The following is a 22,854-nucleotide window of genomic DNA, read 5'->3' on the forward strand; positions in this document are numbered from 1 at the left end:
GAGAGCTTTAATTTTCCAGGGAGCACAGCCCTGTTTTGCTGGTAGACGTCCTGCCAGCTGTAGCTCTGTAGCCGAGGCCAGGCCAAACACAACCTGCGGACTGGGGGCCACATGGAGGGCCCAGATGAAGAGAGGCTCCTGAGAGACTGCCAGTAGTCCAAGCCAGCACACGTTTCAGTCCTGATCTCTTTTATGAATTGACCGGTGGTGCTATTGGTAGAGTCCCCAGATTTCTGTGGTCATTTTGAGGGTGACCTTCCTGCCCATAAAATTCTTTCAGATAGATTCTCGTCTGTTTGGATCACTCCGCTGAAGGTGTTTTTCCACTTTAACATCAGGGCCTTTTGTGTCCCTGTGTGTGAGTTTTTTCAATCCATCCTCAGGGCTTCTTCACCGGTTACTCCCACCTCTAATTCGGGCGGTGTTAGTGTCTGTTAATGGCACTGGCGATGGCTTTCCATAGTGGCCTCAAGTGAGTAAATACAGGAAGCTAAAATGCTCATTATGAAATGGGAACAGTCTCTTCAATGGTTGTAATATTTCTTGTACAAACAAGAGAAGTATTGGAACATTATTGGAGAGTGCTATGAACATTGTCTCCACAGATCCCAGTTAAAGTAAATCAAGTTTCCAAAAAGTATTTAATGTGTAAGAGGCTACAAGTGCACAACACACATGGCATAGTAAAGAAGTGGAGGTCGGGTATGATGGATGGCAACGCCCTGGATACCTTGCTGAACGTTTGACAGAACTTCTCTGCAACTGGTGTAGGTGTGAATGCTGTGCCACCCTTGAAACACTGTAGTTTGGAAACTCTACCACATGGTCCATTTGCCCAAAACTGTATGTGTGTGTGTGTTGGGGGGGTTCAGGGGGATAAAGCAACGAGGATCTGCATCATATTTAAGTATTGACTCAGCTGTTCTAAGAGCCTGTGGTAGCCAGCAATGCCAGATTGGTGAACTAGATCCAGCCATTCACTCTTACCAGCGTTGCCATATTGGGGGTGAGCTAAATCATACCCATGCTTGCCCCATCCAAACTTCTTTCTTCCCCAGTTGTTACTACCATGATCATGATCATAGTACATGGCTCGTGAGTGTGACAATGGAGGTGCCATCTCTAGCTGTGTCTGGAAGGGCTGCTGCTTTTGGAAGGGGGTATCAGAACATCGCTGTTATGTCTTCCCACGGTAGCAGTCCGAAGCCCCATCTTTAAGCCATCTGTAAATCAGACGAGCCTCAGCCAAAACATTAAATTAAATCCTTTTTGGGCCTGATTAACAAATGGCCATGGTTTATCTGAAACTTGATCATGCAAAAACGAACAAGGCTGATCAGAACAAAACGAGGGCTTTCAGAAGCTGGTGGAAGTTGTGAAGATTTTTACATTTAAAAAAATCTTTGACGTTTTTTTATTTTTTATTTTTTATTAATGTGCCTCGTCAGCCAGTCTCCAAATCCCTCCAGTTCCTCTGCCTGGTTTCAGACCACAGTCAAATGAACAATTAATCTCTCCTTGTAATTGAATGGCACACAGTATGTTATTTTAATTGTGCAATTGGAGCAGTTACGCTAGGAGCTGATAATACGGGCGCGCGACCAGAGAACACATTTGTGTGCAGTGCCGTGCAGTAAAAATGTGATTTCTAAAACTAAAAAACAAAAAAAAAACCTGTCTGCTTCCTTGTACCAGGGTCTAGGTGACCAGGACCTGAAGGACGTGTAAAGACAGCAGCGGGGCATGTGATTCTTCGTCTTAATGAAAGGATATCAAAGAACAGGTTGTTCTGACTGGTCTGTGCCTGGCAAATGATTCAAATAGGAAGAAAAAATATATATATATTCATCAGTTATATGTGATAAAGTACTCAGTGTTATTAAAGTTCAAACCATACATTTCTCACTTCCACACAAAACAAATCAAGCTTATAGGGTCTCCTGAATATAAGGCAATGCAAGAAACTCTTGTATACTTTAATTGGAGATAAAATGGTCTGTAACATTCAAGAGTGAGCCAGCACAGCAGTCTGCCTAAAAAAGAGAGAGAGTTTGTCTTTTTTTTTTTTTCTATCTTCTGGTCCACCAGACATATGAGGGCACTTCTTGAAACAGTCACTCTTGAGATTTAGTGGAGGCCCAAGGCAAAATATGGCCCATGCATATTCTGTCTCCCAGACTTTATATCTTAGGCCACATGACAGACAGATTGGTCATTACCGTGCCTGGGCCTGTCTTGTGGTTCAGAAAGCTTCAGCTACCCAGCAAAAGGCATGAAGATGACATGCAGACTGTACTTCCATTGACAGATCCCAGGTCCTTGTTTCTCTGTCATTTTGTGACTTATGACTCATAACCTGTGTCATGTTGGCTGGGTGTCGTAGTATGGAGTACAAGGGACATTCATACTCATTATTTTTACTTCCTGGATTCGGTGTGGTTCCATTGAGTCTTCCATGAATGCACTTAATTAATTTTTATTTGGAAAATACACTATAGTACTGCAGTTCAAGACAGAAAACCCTGCTGTTATTATTATTTATTTATTTATTTATTGGCAGATGCCCTTATCCAGCTGTTCCTCAACTTGTGTCATCATACTTTTTTGCAAATCGAAATCAGTTGGTCTGCAGAGTTTGCTGGCACATGGCAGGCTAAAGGCATTAGCAATAATTGGAAGCAACTTTCCCCAAAGCTAGCTCCTTCTGTTCCACTTCTAGCGAGGCTGTCAGCGCTGGAGATAGTTGCCCGCTTGTGGCATTCACAGTGGGCTGGTGTCCTGAGTCGCAGAAACCACGGGTAAAATGACCTGACCCAGTGTGTTCGCCAACAGTGAATCCCTCCGTGCTCCCCAGACCTAATTCACTTCCTCTAGCTGAACAGGACAAAGTCTCAAGTGACCCAATTAGTATCACACAAGTGAAGAGAGCAGCCATAATATATCGGTTTGTGTGCATACTATATCGGTTTGTGTGTATGGTATCGGTTGTTTGGTGATGTCACATTAGCTACTAGTGTATAGATTTTTATTTTTTTTACAGATAATCCATAAAAACTAAATTAAACATCCCATTGTAGTATAAAATAAGTTATCTAGTACAGTAATCATGTTTTTATTTTTACAAGCGCATGATTTTATATACAGGTATTGATTGTGCCTGCATGAAACATGTAACCATAAGCACTCATAATAAACTGTATGCGCGGTGAGTTTCATAACTTCGGTCATGAACAACCGATCTAGTACGCACACATGCCAATGTATTATGGCCTGTTTGGCCCCCCATAACAATAATGCACCTTGGTTTGACCCTTTGTATTGTTCTTTTTAAAATGGCAATATTATTTTATTCTTGTGGTTACCTACAAGGCATTGTGGGAAATTGTGCAGGTGTCAATGTGAACACTTAAATATAGACTAACCTCTGTTTTGGCTTTAAGATTCCCTGTACATATTCACATTCAAAATCTGTTTTTGATTTGTAGTTTTGTTTTTGTCTTTTTAATAAAAATCTCAACCAAAGTGCCTCCAGTATAAACAGGTGTAACATTTTTATTTCTTATATGAAGTTGCCTCCTGCTTCAATGTAAAATTACAACTTTGATATAGTAATAATAATAATTATAATATAATTTGTTCCCATGACATATAGGTCATGGATTTCAATGTGTTAATTATGTCCTTTACCCCTGAACTTGTGGTTATTAGAGCAAGGTACTACGATTGTTATTTAATTTAATAATTCACCGGTTAACAATTCTTTCTTTTATTCAGTAAAATTATGTACAAATTCTGTAAGGTGGTAAAAAAAATAAATTGTTCTTTCTTTACCATGGTATTACTGTTTATACACCTCAACTGAACATAATCGGCTTAATTAATTGCAGACTTTCTTGTAGGGTGCTGTGCATTTTTATATATATATATATATATATATATATATATAGTCATTAATTTCCTGTATTAAAGTAATACTTTTTTTTTATTTTTTATGAAGTGATAAAGTTGGTTCCTGTGATAAAAAAGCAAAACTGAAATATCTTGTTCCAATGGAAGTTCACATGCCCTCGGTGTGTTTTTCTAGATGGGAGAACGCACAGCCCCTGCCACGCTCGTTCTTTCTATTGATGGATCCGCAGCTAGGCAGAGACATACCAGCAAAGACCTCCGTCTCCTCAAATTAACATGAGCAGGTGTTTTTCTCTGATGTGTTAATTAAGAAAAGCTGGTGTCATTATGCTTTAAGTGGCTGTTACAAATAGAACATGTTGTTTATTTTCGATTCTAAAAAAAATGAAAAGGAGAAATTTATCAGAGCTGTCACATTGGCCTGAGTATAAGCTGGAATAATAAAAAAGGCTATTACATTTTCATTTTTATTACTATTATTATTATTTAAGCAGGTTGCAGATTGCGTTTCTATTTGTTAAGCCAAGCAAATAAGAAACACAATTGATTGAAGCTCCTGAAACCGGTAGAATATCTATTAACAGCGTTGTGCTTAAATACAGGGTCTAGAAAATAAAATTCAATAATGACTTGAAACTGAAATTATAACTGAAAATGAAATAGACTCATTAAAAGCCTGAAAGATTTCCAATCCAAGCTGTTTAGATGAAAAGGCAACTTTACATTAAGGTGTGAGGAAAAAAGAAAGAGATCTGTGTGGAAAAGCACAAAATGTCAAATGCATGTTTCATTTGTTGAGGTTTAAAAATTGATATATATTTAGCAAAATAATCCTGTGAAACTATTCAGGTCATTCTAATACAAAGTGAAATTTGTCTCCATCTTGGCATTGAAGTTATAGTGACAATATACATGCCAGGTAGTGCTGTGGGCTTCGGGCCACATTTGGGGAACAAACCTTTCAATTAAGATAAGATAATGGCACGTCATATTTCTCTCTGTCACTGCCATGCGGATCGGCGGCTCTCCAAAATCTGTAGCGCTCGACCTCGGTGTCAGCCAATGCATGATCCACAATCCTTGGCGGCAGTTCCATGAGATGTGAGTGTGTGTGTGTGGAGATGTAGGGGTCAAAGGTGATTGACATTCACTCCCCCCAGCAGCAGATACCCAGTTTAGTGTGTTTTTCGCGGGTGGCCACTATAAGGATGTGCCAGGAGCTCATAGCAACCAGTAGTTCAGTTTCTTCTTCTTCAAGCGCTCAGGAATTGGCTGCACGCAACGTACACTCAAAGCCAGACACAAAAAAGTCACTGCAGTGCGTTTGCAGCCAGGGCTTCTGGAGAGAGGTGGTACATCTTTGATCACGCAGAGGGCGGCGTTGGTTTTCGGAGTCCAAGGACAGTCTGGGGGGCGATTAATGACATCGGAAGTTTTGAGCCCACAGTTTCTGACCCGTGTGTCCTAATGGGATGGCGAGGAGATCAGCTCTGGGGGCCCGTGTTGCCCTGCATGTCTGTCACAGAAGCGGGGCCAGTTGCTGTGACATGCAGAGATTAACTTCTTCTACCCATCTTTCAAACCATTGCAGCAGCTGTTCATCCACATTTTATTTATTTAGTTTGTGCTGGATTTTAACAGTTGCCCTCAATTAGCCAAGCTGGTCAGGGACTGCCTCGCAGACGGACAAATTACTATTTACACAGCACAGTGTTCTACCGGTACATTTGTTTTGGGTCATTCCCGTGACATGAAGGATTCGACAACAGGGTACATTGTGGGATTTGTCTGGTACTGTAAATGTGTGTGTTGTTCTCCTCTAAAAAGCGGGGGTTCTGCTCTTGCAGCTTGAATATTCTGTCTCCCTGCTCTTCAGAAGCGGATGACAGGTGAGCGCTTTAATCACGAAGTAACACATCACGGTTTGGATGCTCCAGCTGTATAGATTATCACAGTTTCCAGCAAGTGCTGTTTTATGCCCAGCAGGCTGAAATAAAATATCTTAGTTATTAAATATGGGACACAGCAGGCCCAGGGGATTCCATATTTTTGCAAAAATGTAATTTAATTAATAAAAAAATGTAAAAAATAAATGTGCAACAATTATAATACCTTCAGCAGATGCAAACGGTTTATTACTTTCAATGCTTTTGTGTGAATATGAAGTGATAACCGCAATACATTTGTCAGACAGTTGTAGCTTCTTCACCTTGAGCTGTGCGCAAGAAAGCCTCTGCCAGTGTAGATTTACCCTGTTTTCCAGCCCGTTCTTTATATTTTCATATGTAAAGGGCAATCAAAATCACATGTTGTATCATTTCTAAACTAATTGAGATATTTTCATTGATTTGACCTGCATCACTAGCAACCTTCCTGGTGTCTAATATGATTTCCCTGTTAAATTAACTGTTGTCTGAACCCGAATGAATTTGGCGTCAGTACCAATTCTGGTTTGATCATTTTGGCTAGTAAAGGAGAGACATTATCCACTTCAGCAATTTTTACCCCCTTTGATTTACTTGTCGGCCTTTTGACGGTAGTAATCAGATCTATACAAAACGCATACATTTATTTAATACATGATCATGATTGAAATTACATGTATTTCTTCTTGACATTTTTTATATGATATCTGAATTGTTTTATTGAGTGATAGATGACGTTTGAGGTGCATAATATCTATTACTTCTGTAATGTGTTTTATAAATATGTTTGGAGAAAGACAAATCACAGTGGATGTTTCTACAATTGGTCAAAATCACGTTATTTTGTACTATGGAAAACAGTACTTGTTCCCAGAGAATACAATACATACAAAAAAAAAATATATGATGCAGAGAAAATTTTAATAGTACTGTGGCTGTAGGATATAATTTATTTTTTATTGTCCTCCTATTTTATGTGATCTGTGTACCTTTCAGAGTTCAGTAACAAACTGCTCCAGTAAACGCGTATCTGAAAGCTGTCTGCATTGGAAGTGCCCAGGAATAGCAAACGTCTTTAAAAATGCCCTACTAGAGCAACAGGAAATGTTCAGGTGTGCAGAACTCGGCTGTCCCGTTACCGTTGGCGTCATTCAGATTTCAGAAATCTTACAGAAAGATCTAGATTACCATGAGAACTGGGACAACAGACTTAATACAAAGCTTCTACAAATGCTTCTAGTGCAGCAAAAGAGATGCTGGTGACCGTGTTCATGAATTGACCCTCCAGTTGATCCCAGAAGTGTTCCAGGACTAAGCCTGAGCCAGGTCATGTTTCCAAGGCTGTTCTTGTAAAAGCTTTGTGACATGGCAATTGTGCATATTCTATATTGGTACCAGACCTGAAACATTCTGTAATACTATAATATCACGATGCCACCATAATGAACTCCTGCACAGCCCGGGGGCTTTCCATACGATCCAGCTGAGGGATACTAGTCCCATTCTTGCGTAATACATTGAATTGGCAAGCCACAATGGAGGCTAAAACAGAGAACCTGGCATTATATGAACAATGGAACACGCAGGTAAATTTAGTAACAGGAAAAGGCAGAAATAAGCTCCTCTTCTTAATCTCTCAGGAACACAGACCTCGATATAAGGAGCTGAGTCACCTATAGGGATTCCTGTTGACACATTTCTAATGGTGCCGTTGCAGAGGCAGTGCTGCAGTCTGCACAGCCAGAAGTTTTGTTCGGTAATTCGAAACGACCAGCTGTTCAGCAGCTGTTGTTGTTTTTCTCCATTTGTTTTTTTTTGTTTTTTCCCCGGTTCTACTTCTAAGGGTTAAACGTTTTCTATGTCTTTATTGTTCCTATATGATCCCTGTTTGTGCTTTATGTGCAAGCCCTGGAAAACGAGACTCTTGTGATTCCTCACGTGTAGAGCATCTGAAAAGTCCCAGTCTGAAAGAATACAGCTGTTACTGCGGAGTGAAACTGGGGGACATTACAACTGCCACCTCTTGCCTGAGAGATGAAATGGCTCTTCTTGTTGTATTTCTTGTTCTTGTTCTAATTCGATGACATTGATGTTTCTTGGGCTGTAATTGTAGTAGTGTTTTTTGTGTTCTTTTTCTTGTGGTTTCCTTGTTGGACGAGGGATTTCTCTCTGTTGGACATCAAATTCAGTATGTGTACAGTCAAGAGAATGTTTGTGGAATGACCTTGAAAGACGACTCCTGTTATATTACAAGTATCTATTGATTGTAGGCTTTGGAGAGCCGTTGTATCGCTTTCCTGGATTAAATTCCGAAAGAGATCTAGCAATTGATAGGAACCTGAGAAATGTTACAAACCAACTACAAAAATCATTTGGCTCACCTTGCTACAGTGGTTACTGGTACCGGAGCTGCAGGTGGACTTTTCTTTAATCTCACACAGATGTTTCTTGAAGGGTATTGGAAGGTCAGCTCTAACAGCAGGGCTGGGGATTTTATTCCAGTTTCACACATCTGTTTGGATGAAGTGCTTGGATCTGTTTACATTGCTAAACTAATTGGCTTTCTCAGACTTTGTTGTCCATGGCTTTCAAATTCAGAATAAATGGGTTTTCCTCAGCAGATACTCACAACTGGGATGTAACTTCTTGATTCACATAAATACATACTGTGTGTATTTTATTATATTAATTTTAACATACGGCAGAATTATTTGTGGAGATTGTACTTTTCCACATCGTCCCCTGGCTTTCTGGTTATCATGTCTCTATTGTTTTCCTGGCCCTTAGAGGGGAAAAAAACCTGTACCACTGCAGTGACTTAAGTAAAAGACCTATTGTGTCTGGTGTTCTTCACACTGTCTCTTTTTATAGTAAATTGACCTTCAGCTGGTAGCTCATCTATGATTATATCATCTTAAGGGTTGGAGAGAAAAAAAGATTTGGTCTTGGCTAAGCAGTCACAACACCGAGACAATTCTATTCATTTTATTTGGCAACCTGTCACCCTGTATATGAGTTCAGTCTGCAATGAAGTAAGCAATCATTCTTTCTAGAGATTGAATTGTATTCTTAATGTGTGTCACAGTAAGTCACTGTCGCTTCAATAGACTGTGTTGTGTCTCACAGGAAGGAAAAAAATCCTGTTTAACATAATAAAAGATGTGTAACAACCATATTCTTCACACAACTCTGGATGTGTGCATTGCAGATTGACTAGAACTGGCTACTGGTGATCATCACAAAGCCTAATCAAATCAGTGGCCTATCTGTGGCACGTTACCTGAATCTTGTTTCTGTTTGCCGATGGAGAACTTGCAGGTTGATTCTCTTTTCTACCTGGCTACACAACATTTAAAGGGTGTAATATATCAGACCATGTGACCACTGGTACTAAAGTAGTGACTGTGGGAAAATAATCCTATCATGATACCATTTTGCAATCTACTCAATTTTCTGCTTCTAACTGTACTGTACACTGTAGCCATTTCATAGCTTTTGGTAAAACTAACATTAAAAACTGATGATAAAGCATGTAAATGATAATTAAAGATTTAATTTTTGTAATCAATGGGCACTGTGGCATAAAAAATTATCACCACAGAGCCACAGAATTTCACCTCAGGGATTATTTGAACGGGCTGAGTAAATTCAGATGAAAACTGAATTTCAGCTCAAAGTTGGAGACAGCTTAAAAAAGCCCCCCTGTAATCTGAGCGTGTCTTTGTATCTGAGGGCCTGCAGCTCCAAATGCACACTTTAACCATCCTGCTCTTCTCTCGTTGCAGGAGAATATATCAAGAATTGGAGACCGAGATACTTCCTGCTGAAAACAGATGGCTCTTTCATAGGCTACAAGGAGAAACCTCAAGACGCAGACCTCCCTTATCCTCTGAATAACTTCTCTGTGGCAAGTAAGTCGGGCTGTTTTTGTGCGATATCAAACCGTGTTGTCTGTTCCACAAGGCAGACATGTCTGTGTCCGTCTGTGTTGGTTTATTTTATTTTTCCAGAAGAGAAATCCCAAGGTTGAAACAACTGTATTTAAAAGCTTTTTATATTACTTACAACTTCACACATTTAAAAAAAGTATAAATATACACTGCAGAATATTTACCTGTTGTCAAAGTATCCAAAACAAAATAATCAAAGTCCATTCATTCATTCATTCATTCATTCATGTTTGCATCTCATACAATAATAACGTTTCTGGCTCTCAGTCTTTGTCAGATCAATTTGAAGAGGAAACATTTGTCAGGTCAGAGAGCTCAACAACAGGAACAGGATGCTAATAGAGACGCCACAGCAATTTTGTGATGGAGAATTAAAAAGGAAAAAAAAACATAATAAGAGGAAACATTAATCTGTTCATGGGAGTCGGTGCATTTAATTTACAAATCGTTTTCCTAGAAATAAGAGGACAGACTAATCGAGTGGTCTTCGTTACATGAACACACCCTCATCCATGTCTTCAATGGGTTTACTTCAAGGATACCAAGATAAAAGCAGTGGAGAACAAATTCTTCTCCCAAGTCTGTCTGCACTAACAATCATCCACTAAGAAGGCCGAAGCATTTCAGCAAACTTTGATTTTGTTGGTATACTCTGTTTAAGATACTAGTTGACAGAAATAAACTCCTGACTAGTACCTAAATGTATTTCTAAAATATACTTTTTTTCAATACATCCCACATGGAAGTCTTTTATAGTTGGTTATATGCAGTATTGCAGTATTTTGAAGTATTCTCTGTACTTAAGCATGGTAATCCCCTACAAGAATCATGAAACTGCTTTCTCTTGAAAAGAAAAGATGGAAAGTACGTTATCTTATGTTAGATTGTATATATGGTTGCTTAAGGCAAAACCACTGTAGTCTGTGAAGAAAAAGCATCAGTTTGGGATTTTGTGAAATTAAAGATTTAAGAAATGCAAAGTATTATCAGCAGCTCAGCAGTTTTATATTTCAATGAGAGTTTCACTTTTTTCCTATCAGTTGGTCGTGACTTCAAATTATCTGGCTTTCAGTTTGTGCATTCATACTGTTCAATGTTTTTTCTTCATGACAGCTAGGCAAGGTCTACTCCAGATGTGAAATATTAATTTTAACATATTCCTAGATCTATTTATACATTTTTATCTGCCAGGAAAACCTAAAATTGAATTAAACATCAACAGAAATTGCTGCAAACAGTGGGTGAGGAAAAAATAATAATAATGTGTTCCGTTCCATTTAATACGCTGCGATAATGTCTGTTTTAGTTTTTATGCAATTGCGTAATCGCGTAATCCTGCAGGGTGTGTTTAATGGCTCGTGTGTGGCGTTGTTACTCAGATGTTTGTAGGGATATTTGAAAGGGCTTTCTTTTCTTCCCACAGTTTGGTTTTAAAAATATATAAAATCATAAAAACTTGACAGTTATATGAAGTTGGTTGGCTAAGGGATTTCTGCCAACCTGGGTATATAATATAAAAATATTTATATAATATGTTTGGTATTGTTTTGCATGTTTACGTGTTGGAACAGTGGGAGGTCACTATGAGAGCGAATTTACGGGAACAGAAGCCGCAGTTTGGAAGGAAAACGGTACTGTGAGGGTGATGGGACTCAGGCTTTCAATAAACCTCCCACCACCAATCTTAGCTTGTCCAGATTCACCATCTGAATGATATAGAGCTACAGTAGTAAATCCAGACAGTATTTTAATATCAAGGCTGTAGTAAAACTGTGACCATATATCCAGTCACAATTTCTGGCAAAAATGGACTATGATCACAGCTGTTGCAGAAGCTGGATCGCCAGGTGGCCCTGCAAGGCTCCACAGGCTGCAAGTCAAACTCATATTTTGTACGGTGCGGTGTACGCCATCAGGGCAGGAATTCAGGAAGTAAAAGCAAAATCGGGAAATTGTCAGGACATGTGTAAATGGGGCAAAGACTTCAGAAACATTTACCAAAACCAATTAATTGAATGTCTTGTTAGTTATTTTAATATTCAACTTTTATTTGTTTGTTTAACTTTTCACGGTACAACTTTGAAAATATGGAGAAAACACTTTGGGGAACAAGTTTGAAAATCCCTTCAAATGTTGAACAATAAAAGGTAATTATACATTTTGCCCTTTAACCACAGTTCGGGGAAAAATGGGCCAGTGTTTATTTAGGAATTGGATCACTGAGTAATCCTGCTCATATGCAGAGGTGGCTCGTTAATGAGATTAGCCCAGTTTCATTGTTTTGATTTGGGGTGTATGGTTTTTAGCTTTCTGGGAACCTGTGGAAGAGAAGTGGGGAATTCCAAATTAAGTAGCCCCTGATTTGTCTTTTTCCAAGTAATTTCCTCCTTCCTCTTAATTCTGAGATGACCATAGGATGAGTAGACCCACAGAACAATGTGTTTGCTGCATGTGGAAGTAGTTACGGTAAAATGTGGAGCAACAATCATTCTAGGATTTCAGTACGATAACCCTTTGGTATGATACACTAAGAACTGTAACACTGAGCAGAGTGTTGATAATTATAACTTATAGGTTTTGAACTGTAAACGTAAAACCGCTTTCCACCCTCAAAAATATGGCACCAAAAATATTTGCATGACTGTGAGAGAATCTTCTCTGTTCCATCTCTTAAACAAAACAGCTTCAGTCTCCTGGTAGGTCATTTTTGGGGAATGTTTTTGTATTTAATCTCATAGTAGGGTTCAAGAGCAGTACAGAAATATCTGGTAACGACATTGTATAACACACTCAGACATATATTACTGTAATTCTGATATACAATGGCTTTCCCGTGGTATAATATAAATTTGTATACATTGTGGTGTTAAATTTGTTTTGGGGAGTTGATAGTTTACTTTCCGCAAACATTTATACAACAACAATGTCCCAGTGACTGCAATGCACCCTGTGTTAGAGATGGAGAAACATCTTGTTTTACAGCTGGTGAAAACAAATGACTCTCAAAAAACGGTGTGAAGGAGTCTGTCCAAATTTGTTTAGGAGTCAATGGAGAATCTGTGAAGAGGGCAGCTCCTGCAATAGTATAAAGACAGACGAGGGTTAATGTTTGAGCACCTTGTTGTTTCCAGAACGAAGTCCAATGGGTATCATTTGCAAACCAGAAAAGGAGGAAAGGGCTTTGGACTGCACACCAAAGGCAAAGGAGCTTTGATACTGTGTACACAGTGGAAGCAGGGGTTGAAACCTATTGGCCACTGTTCAAAGACGAGGGCACAATACGATAGCGGCTAAATTTGGTTATGCTTCTGTTTAACTTTCACATGGAAATCCTCCGGGTTCAAGCGGTCAGCGCAGCCTTCTGCATTTGCTGATAACTGATAAGACGAGGATTTTACATAGAGAATGAGTGACTCAGGTTGAATATGTATCAAGAGTCGTGTTTGTTTTTACACTAGTTAGGATGCCATTGTTACTTCAATGTTTGTTTTAAGTTTCCTGAGTTATTTTCATACTGAACTTTGTTTATATTTATATGTGTGTGTGTGTGTGTGCGCATATTTCTATATATATCTCATCACCATCAGCCTCTTTTCCATGTCACGCCTGCAAAGTTTATGGTTTCACCTTCCCATCTTCTATGTGGTCGTCTTCTAGGTCTTTCACCTCTTGGGATCCATTCAGCAGCTTCCTTTTTCCATATGAATGTATGCGTATAATTATTTATATATTATTTTGCAAAGTCACTGCACAATTAATGTACAGTTCAGATGGATTATTGTAATACACTTAAAAATTGTACTTCTGTGACCCAATATCTCAGTTCTGCATAATTTTAGGCAGGTCAGGTTTGATTTTAAAGTTTAAATTTATTTTACCGTGCTAGAAAATAACTGACAAATTACAATTCCCCTACTGATGTCAGATGTTTTCTGCAGTAAGAAGTCACAGCAAAAGAGAAGGTTTATTGTATGCTGCATATACTGGTTTAAAGCATTTTATACACCTGTTTACCATTGTGTATTTTAATATAATCAGTAGGTATTTATCTTAGCCAGTGCCCCACTTGTGTAAATGAGTGGTAATGCCATCTGGCTTTGTTGTGGGGGAATTATAGTGCACATCTTTATGGGTAAATGAGTGTATGCATGGGGGGGCAGGTGAAATAAAATCAAATGTAATTTTAATTGTTATGCAGGCATTAATATTACTTAAATATTCTATTTACAATCAAGCATTAATACCGGAAGATGACTTAATAGCTCCCCACCCCTCGTGTAGTGACTTTACCAAAGCTGCAAAAGTTTGGTTCTTAAAGAAGAAGAAAAAAAAAAAACTCAGACGGATGATCTTGTGTGTTTCAGTGGAAGTGACAGATTCTGGGCCCTCTAATTGGCATCTAAGCTTTCTTTTGCAGCTTTAGCTTCAAGCTAAACTTGTCATCTGTGATCAGACACGTTGCAAAGTAAACACAAACCCTTTTTTCTTTTTTAAGTAAAAGGTGTTTCATTTATTTATTTATTTTTTATTGTGTGTTATAGATATATTTATCCTTCTATCTACACTCACTCCAGCCTGCCACTGTACAGGGGAATAGACTTCAGGCTGCAGTTTTAATTTTGGAAGTATGTGACCTTAAACGTGTTGTAATTAACCTTCTTGTCTATATTTAGGCTGTCCTGTGATTGTGTCTCAGTCTGATTGGCTGGCCAGGGGACCCCATTATAATCTGGCATTTGAAGCTCCATTCTTGCGCCAGTCAGCTATGCGTTGTCATTGATAATTACAGTGAAAATGCACTGATTTCCCCCCTTTAATTCTTGCGAATCTGCCTCTAGGTTTGTCCCGCTATTTGCTTCTTCTAACTAGTTCATCCGATCGTCTTTTCATTTTTTTCGGTTGTGTAGTGGCACACATTGACGAGGAGACTAAATCATTACAGGGCCGGGCAGCTGTTGTCACAACTTGTGCAAGCTGAGCGCCCCTGACGGGGTGCTGTACTCATCTGCGTGTGCGGACTCCTTCTCCCCCTACAGCCTCATCCATCTCGCTGCGGAAACCCAGCTTATCGCTGTAATTCTTTACACGACTTAATAGGTCTAGTGACCGGTACGCCTGACTGATACTTACGACTATGAACTATTACACTAGACTCATGTCAGCTTCACTCGGTGCTCTACAGCAGTATTAGAAATGTAAAATCCTCTTGTATGTTTTTAAGGCTTTCTTTCTTATAAGGCCTAGATATAAACAGAACTCTTTTTTTTAATAAAGGCATTTTGATTATAATTTTAAATAGGTTCTCTGCATTTCAAAGCATTAGTATTTAGCAAAGAATGAAGAAATACTGAGAAACTGGAACATTGATGTTCTGTAGTTGGAAAAAACGAAGAGCGTTATGTTGATACAGGTGGGAATGAGGTACAGCCCCAATCACACAAGTAGGATGGCTGGGGTTTGCTGGTAGAAATGACAGGAAATGGGACAGGAAGGTGACTGTAGTATCATGATGTGGCCGACATCAACACCGGTGAGGGGAAGCTTTCCAGATGATAAGGTCAATTCTGTGGATGTGAACAAACAGGCGCTGAACATCTCTGTCTCGTTTCATCTTGTCTGCAGAATGCCAGCTCATGAAAACAGAACGACCAAAGCCCAACACATTCATCATCAGGTGTCTACAGTGGACCACTGTCATCGAGAGGACCTTTCATGTCGACACTCCGGAGGAAAGGTGAGACCTGTTTCTGTCTGGACTGCAACAACATGTGCCTTGTCTTGGTACATGGTGTTGCCTGTGATTTCACAGATGGATGATAGAGACGTCTGTGCACCAGGCACTATTGCTATTGAGGAAGGGCACAGACCCTCTATGGAAGATGTGTATTTACTAGTTAGGAAAGTAGCAGATTGACTCTCCTGTCTGTAATTCTCAGCATTAGATTGTCTAATTCCAGTTCACATTCTACTAGGAGAACACATCTCTAGGATCTCATCTGTGTGGTCAGCAGAGAGTCATACATCTTAGTGAATCCCCCACATTACATTAAAACAATCCCTCCTTTTATAGTGTTTTGCTCTCACATCCAGCTGTACCGAGTCCTGAGGTCCAGCGTGACTGAGTTTGTCTAATCTTGTCCATTAGAGGTATTTGTGGTCCTCTTGTGGTCAGTCCTGCTGGGCCCCTCCCCAGTGGCATTGCCTGATTAAGTGTTGGTGAGGATGTGGTACTAAAGTACTGCTGTCATCTCCTGATAGCAACACCGCCCAATATCTCGTTCTCCAGACACTTCTATATCCGTAGAGCATTCAAAACCGTGCTCCAGAATGCAATATTATGCTACAGCTACAAAGGATATGAAAACAAATGAGGAATTTGACATGTAAGTAATGGGGGAGGAGCACTAGAACAGTGATAATCCCATATTTGAAGAATTTGGCCTCTACAATTCAGTTACAGCGCAAACGTCTCCATGGAAATGAAAGCACAGACGACATTATTAATACAGTCTGCAAGAATCACTTGCTTGAACATTTTCCTTACCAAAGACGTGTTTATACAATCTATTAATAAATGAGACCGTATTTAGCAAGCTCATTTAAATAATGTTTTTTTTATGGGAATTTTAATTAAAGAAGACAAAAAACACCTTTCTGTTTTAATTTGAACTAAACTAACAAAATATAGAAAAGAGATTGGAGCAATCATTGTTAATTATTGTAATAACACACTAATTATAAACAGATGGAAGCATGTCCTCTCTAAACTATTAGGCTAGCAATTTTACCGTCTCCGGTTCCTGAGATACAGTTATCGTGTATCAAGGCAAAGCTATAAGAGCAGCCGAGTTGTAGGAACAATGGATTGAGTTCAGAAAATAAGGTGAGTGCAAATTGTGTTTGTATTAATTACAAGAGCCTCTGACTGTCTACAAACATTAAACCGTGCTGCCACACCAAGGATCAGAGAATTGCCAGTATTTTATATTTTAGCTTAATCAGTGTTTGGTTTCTTTGTTTTTTTTTCATCTTTAAAACATCTACCATTCAAATACATATATATATTTTGAAATGTGCTGTGCTTACTATAAATCTGATCTAAAAGTTGCTATAAAAAAAAATACAGAAACACAAATTACCGTATTCAAAACTAGCAATCTTTATGGAAAGTGTTGCACTGAAAGAGCTTAAGAGACTGAACCATATGCCCTAAGTGACACAAAGCAATTTACCAAGGTCTCTCAATAGAACCACTGATGATAATAGTACTTCTCAAGACAAACACAATCTTGCAAAAGCAACAGAAGATAGGAAACACACATGGAACTTAACATGTAAGTCAAATATTTGTTTCCATGGGGACTCCTTAAGACCTTTATTCCACATTTTAGCATCGATTTGACCTTTTAGTAAATGTTTCCATCTGTGCCATAAATCACATGGTTATAACACTGTTTAAAGAAAGCCGTTGCTCTTCAAACCCAATACATGCTTTTAGGAATGCACATTTGGCACTGCTTGGTTCATCACATCAGTTGGCGAATTCCTCGTTAGGGAACCGTTCACCTGCCTTAACGTTAGACGTCCCTAAAGGTCAAAATCGAGTTCAGTGCTGGCTGTAGAAACCTGGGGGCTGTGCTGACTGAGGCTGTCTCTGCAGGGAGGAGTGGACAGAGGCTATCCAGACGGTAGCGGACAAACTCCAAAGACAGGAAGAGGAGCGCATGAACTGCAGTCCCACCTCGCAGATCGATAACATCGGTGAGGAGGAGATGGACACCTCCACTAGCCACCATAAACGGAAGGTGAGAAGCACACGGGGTGTCCGGGGGTTTGGTTCAGAAACAGTCTATGATGCACCTGTTCCTCTCTGTTCGTTTTGAGCGTTTTGTTCTGCTAGATGAGCCGAGAGTAGAATTCTACTCTCTTTGGCAGACGTTCCTCCTGGAGAAACTTTAGGTTCCTATTCCTCCACAGACCTTCTGCTAAGTCCCACATGGTCACAGTTCAACAAAGCACGTCCGGAGTCCGGTTCGGATCGTGTGGACCACATCCTGAAACACACGTGTCAGTTGTGAAACCTTTCCCTCTTCTGTCCTTCTGTTGTAGACAATGAATGACTTTGACTACTTAAAACTGCTGGGAAAAGGAACTTTCGGGAAAGTCATCTTGGTGAGGGAGAAGGCGAGTGGGAAATATTATGCAATGAAAATCTTGAAGAAGGAAGTCATTATTGCCAAGGTAGGTGCAGCTCAGCTCTAAAATGCAAAAAGAGTGACTTATTCCAAAATCTAGATGTAGTTAAAAATAAATGCCTGTATAATTACAGTATGGTCTGCATTTGTACTTTAGCTTTTTTATCATCAAGAAAGGTAAGCAGATTGAAATGGATGCTTGTTTGTGCTCAGAGGAAGGAGATTTTAAAATTCAACTTCTAAGTGTCATTCTTTAAAATTGCTATTTTACTGTAAAAAAGTAAAAAGACCAAACATGTTTTACATATTTAATATTGACTGAAGCATATCGTGTTTAAGTCTCAAAATATGTATGATCACATTAACATGTTGAACTGAAGATCCCAACATGCAGCTGGCAGACAGTAATTTAACCAATACGATCTGCATTTTGATTTACACACATCTGCACATCTTATAGCAACTCGAATCTGTAAGCTGTGATGCACTGAAGAAGATGGAAGTCCATTTGTACTTATGCATATCTGCGGCTGGAAAATTTAATTAATAACCCTGGAATATTGTGTTATACATTTTAAGAAATATTAAGGCTCAAGCTTAAGAAAAATAAATAATGCATGCACCCAAATGTTTGATCTTGGAGAAATCACACTTGCATGAACACTTTCTTGTCAGTGAATACCACGTTACTGCTTTCACCACAAATAACAGCTGCTGAATACATTAACTGAAACGTCCTTGATTATTTTATCAATTAACACGTGCGGTGGTGAATTTATATATTTGTTTTTATTTTATCTCGTTTACTTGGATATTGTATTCTAGATTGGCCAGTAAGCTTTTAAGTCTATGCATTTTAGATGTGAATTTATAAAAGCAATCCGCTTCCTTCTCAAGATGATATTCCACAGTGGCAGTCGACAGTCTTTTCTTGCCAGGTGTGTAGCACTTACATCCTGATGATAGAAGCATCAACAGCCATTTAAAATAAATCTATTTATACGTTTTTAATTACAATTAAAGAATCAGGTTTTCGTTTTGTAATATAAACAGTCCCTCGCATTTTGTATGACATTGTCTGATTAATAGAATCTGTTGGCCCATTATTTGGTATTTCAGAATAACCTGTAGGGTTAGGTTTGCAAACTTGATCCGTGACATCTGATTTTTAACATCTGTGGGATATTTCTGGGTCTGGTGAGAAGTCAAGAGTTGGTTTCTCAAAATAAAACCCCAGTAAAAGATTCTTATAATTCTGTATTCATGGGGGTGGCATCGAGGTTGTGCAGCACTGAATCCAGGTAAACCTGAACACGCAGCAAAACAACAAGGCCCGCTCTCAACCCTTCTGGGTCTTTTCCGTTTCCCCCTCAGGATGAAGTGGCCCACACGCTCACGGAAAGCAGAGTATTAAAAAACACGAGGCACCCGTTTCTAACTGTAAGTATACCCGAAGAAAGTCTTTGAAAAGCATCGCGAAACCCCCCAAACACTGCAGGTTTTGATTGTGTGTATTCGGTACCCCAAGAGACTAATTATAAATTAGTGGATAAACTGTTATAAATTAACAGCTCAAATGCAGCTCTACATCTGTTAAGAAGTCACCACAGAGAAGTAATTGTAGTGACACTCCAGATGCTGTTGTGCAAAGCAAAACACACATACCGGGTTTAGCAAAACAATTAAGGAGCACAGTTAAAGACATGTTTTGTTTTGGTTTTTTAATTTTCCCCCCTTTCAAAGTTAAACTGAACACTCTCCCGTAAAATGGAAACAACTGTTCTCCGGATTTCACTTCCGTAGTCGCTGGGAAAACTGGCAATTTACCGCAAAGTGTGTTGCTTTTCCAAACCCATTAAAGGGAAGTGGAAGGTGACAGCAGTTGTTTTTTTTTTTTTAGCTGAGTATCTCGTACGTTTGCTTTGTTTGGATTTGTCATCTAACGCGTCTTTCTTTTTTGTTTCCCTGTTACAGTCTTTGAAGTATTCTTTTCAAACTAAAGATCGATTGTGCTTCGTCATGGAGTATGTCAATGGGGGTGAGGTAAGTCACAACCGTATCAGTCCTACAAAACCTGACAACAACTGGCACTAGGCCGCACTGTATCGTCTGTGAGTAAATAAGTTGTAAATATGTTGTCGTAACTATAATAAATGTATGTACCACCCTGACACTTACTTCGGGAATCTCTTAGCAACTTCAGGCCCATAGTGTGGTAAAAAGTATACAGTGCAGTATATCAAACAGTGAAGCAAAATACAAAATGAGATACAGCAACCTTAGGAAGGATTACAAGATGTTACTGCTCAGTAGCAAAGCATAGTAGTTATAAAACACAGAAGGCGCTTGTCAGATGATGGTTGTGTTGTTCAGGTTGCAGAGCTGAGAAATGGATCACAGAGTCTACATACATACATAAGTGAGTTATGAGGAAGCACAATCCAATTAATGTTCTAAGGAAATGCATAAGGTTATCCGATAGCAACGCCCTGAACAGAAGAATTAAAACTGATTTAGCCAAGCGTTACCAGTACATTTCCTGTACTTACTAAATTGAACTAGAAAAATATATATTCCACCTCCGATGAGCTCATAAAACATGGAAAACCATCCCAAGTGTCCAGCTGGTTGGACAGGTATTATAAGATCATGCTGTGGTGTGTTTTAAAGACATCGTGCTCACATGCACCACTTGATGAATTTACGCTCTGTCCACACACTTACACAAGACACGATGAGTTTTAAGAGTCTTATTCTGGAAAACTGCTCTTGATCAGGAACCGAAATCACAGTAGTTATAATATATACATTTTTAGATGCAGTATGTGGATTATATACCTAAAAGACAAAAATATTGTAAACATTTTATTTAACAGATATCAGTGGCAGTTTTATGATGAGGGGGTCTTTCATAACTACTTACAAAAATTAAAAAAGGACAAGGTATTTTGAATGATGCTCAACTTTTGCAAATTGAACTTCTGGAAAGATAAGATGGTTTCTTCAGCATTTCATGCTTCTGCGAGTGTATAATCAATCAATTATTCATATTCACGATGTCACGGAGTACCCGATTCATCTTCATAAACTATTCGAAACGCCCCGTAATTATGTTTGTATACGATTTTAATGCCTGTCATTAGGCTGTGACACCCTGTATCACTCAAGTGTGCCATCGCAGACACTCGAATAATTTTGAGCGCCTAAACCTTCTGCTGATGGGATTGTATCATTGTGCTGGAGAAGCCTATTTCATATCATTTGAAAGCTAAGTAATGTACAAATATTATGAAAACAGTGATTGTGTGTGACCGGGCACTGGTCTGGGGGCTCTGTTGATTGCCCCACTCTACATTTTGCAAAACATTTTCATTGTTTCAAGCATAGCAAGTTCTCTTCCTAATCCGCATCAAAACATCTGTGAGATGCTCCTGCTGGTAGTTTTGGGAGACTGACAGAGGACTGTGCAGATTCCATGACACTAAAACAGGAAGCGCCCACTGAGTCCTGCACTCATGAGAATAAAAAGGACTAGCATATTGTGATTCTTTAAGTTAAAATAAATTTAGAAAAGAAGACTTTGATCTTGCTCAGATGGGAGGCGTCTATCTCTTAGACTGTCTTCTGTGCCAGCCACCACTCTCCACCACTCGTCAAGGTGAGCTGACATGCCCTTGCGCTCTGTGCTGGCGGCGTCCTTGGTCCTGGCTGTCACCAAAAGCCTCCAGCTGAAGATCGGTGGCTGCCTGCATCGCAGCACATCTGGTGGCAGATTCTTGTGCAGAGCTGTCCTTGCTTGGCCTGTTCTTGGCTGTGAATTGCTTGCTCTTGGGAACCTCTAAATGCGATTTACTCATTTGATCAAACATCTGCTGGCAGATGATAACTCACTAAAAGCAGGGGGATGTGGAGAGTGAGGACCGTACTCTTGACTGCGGTGTGAGGACGAGGCAGGGAGGATCTTTGAGTCGGTGCCCTGGTGGGAGCCATGTGCCTCAACATAGTTGCCAACTGTTTGGAGAAAATACAGGGTTCCACAGTCACCGTGCAGATGCAGTCCTGTTGTGCTGTTGCTGCTAAACTTCAACAGTAAATTTTAAATAAATGCATTGGTTTTCTGTGGCACTGGTGCTCAGAAAGATGTGTCAAAGCCTAAGCTGGAGAAATCCTACACTCCACAGATACATCACAGAAGCCGTCCTTTTATCTGTTCATTTCAGCCCTTGCAGAGGCAAGATGAGCATCCGTCCACGATTGCCCAGTTCTAGTGGCGACTCCTGTGTGACTAATGTACTTTGAGCATCGCTTTCTAATTTTAGCATGAATGCGTTTTACCTGGGTTTCATCTGGGCTTTATTGTTGTCTGTATGGGCAATCTTACATCTCAGATCCATCTAACAAACACTTACACTCACAAAACACCTGATGTGCGTTACATAGAAGTGTTTTAAAAGACTGTCTGTAAGGGGCAGACCGAAAGTGTCCATCTTATACCCAACATAGATTCCCTCACAGTGGAACGCACTTTGGAAATTTCAGATGTTTTTTAATGAAACAGTAAACCATACTGCCTAGAAATATCCCCCTCATTTCTTCCATTTGAGCGTCACCTGCTCCCTCAACTTTACCTGCCAGCACCAGGCAAAATTTGCCATTCTTCAGCAACATTTTTGTCCCTTTCCAAAACCCCCATATTGGCAGCTGCCAGCGCTGTTATAACGCCGCACCTGTCCTCGACTGCAGCCCCAGAAACAACGGCTCTTCTGCCACATATTAGCCAGCATGTTACTGGTCCCTGCCTGGCCGTATGCAAATCTTAAAATGCAATGGCATGTCAATTAATGGTAGACAGTTTGGAGGCTCCAGCGGTAATTT

The 22,854-nt window shown here is 39.6% G+C and overlaps 1 protein-coding gene across 1 annotated transcript in view; it reads left to right on the top strand.

The window, feature by feature from the left end:
- akt3a (v-akt murine thymoma viral oncogene homolog 3a) overlaps positions 1 to 22,854 on the top strand; it is a 108,079-nt gene that overhangs the window by 68,676 nt on the left and 16,549 nt on the right. The window contains exons 3-8 of the mRNA XM_066696428.1: positions 9,620 to 9,745; positions 15,407 to 15,518; positions 17,445 to 17,589; positions 17,894 to 18,025; positions 19,354 to 19,419; positions 19,954 to 20,022. Coding sequence (XP_066552525.1) covers positions 9,620 to 9,745; positions 15,407 to 15,518; positions 17,445 to 17,589; positions 17,894 to 18,025; positions 19,354 to 19,419; positions 19,954 to 20,022 — 650 coding nt within the window. The remainder of the gene's footprint in view (positions 1 to 9,619; positions 9,746 to 15,406; positions 15,519 to 17,444; positions 17,590 to 17,893; positions 18,026 to 19,353; positions 19,420 to 19,953; positions 20,023 to 22,854) is intronic.

Source organism: Amia ocellicauda, chromosome 23, assembly GCF_036373705.1.
Source record: "Amia ocellicauda isolate fAmiCal2 chromosome 23, fAmiCal2.hap1, whole genome shotgun sequence".
Lineage (NCBI taxonomy): Eukaryota > Metazoa > Chordata > Actinopteri > Amiiformes > Amiidae > Amia > Amia ocellicauda.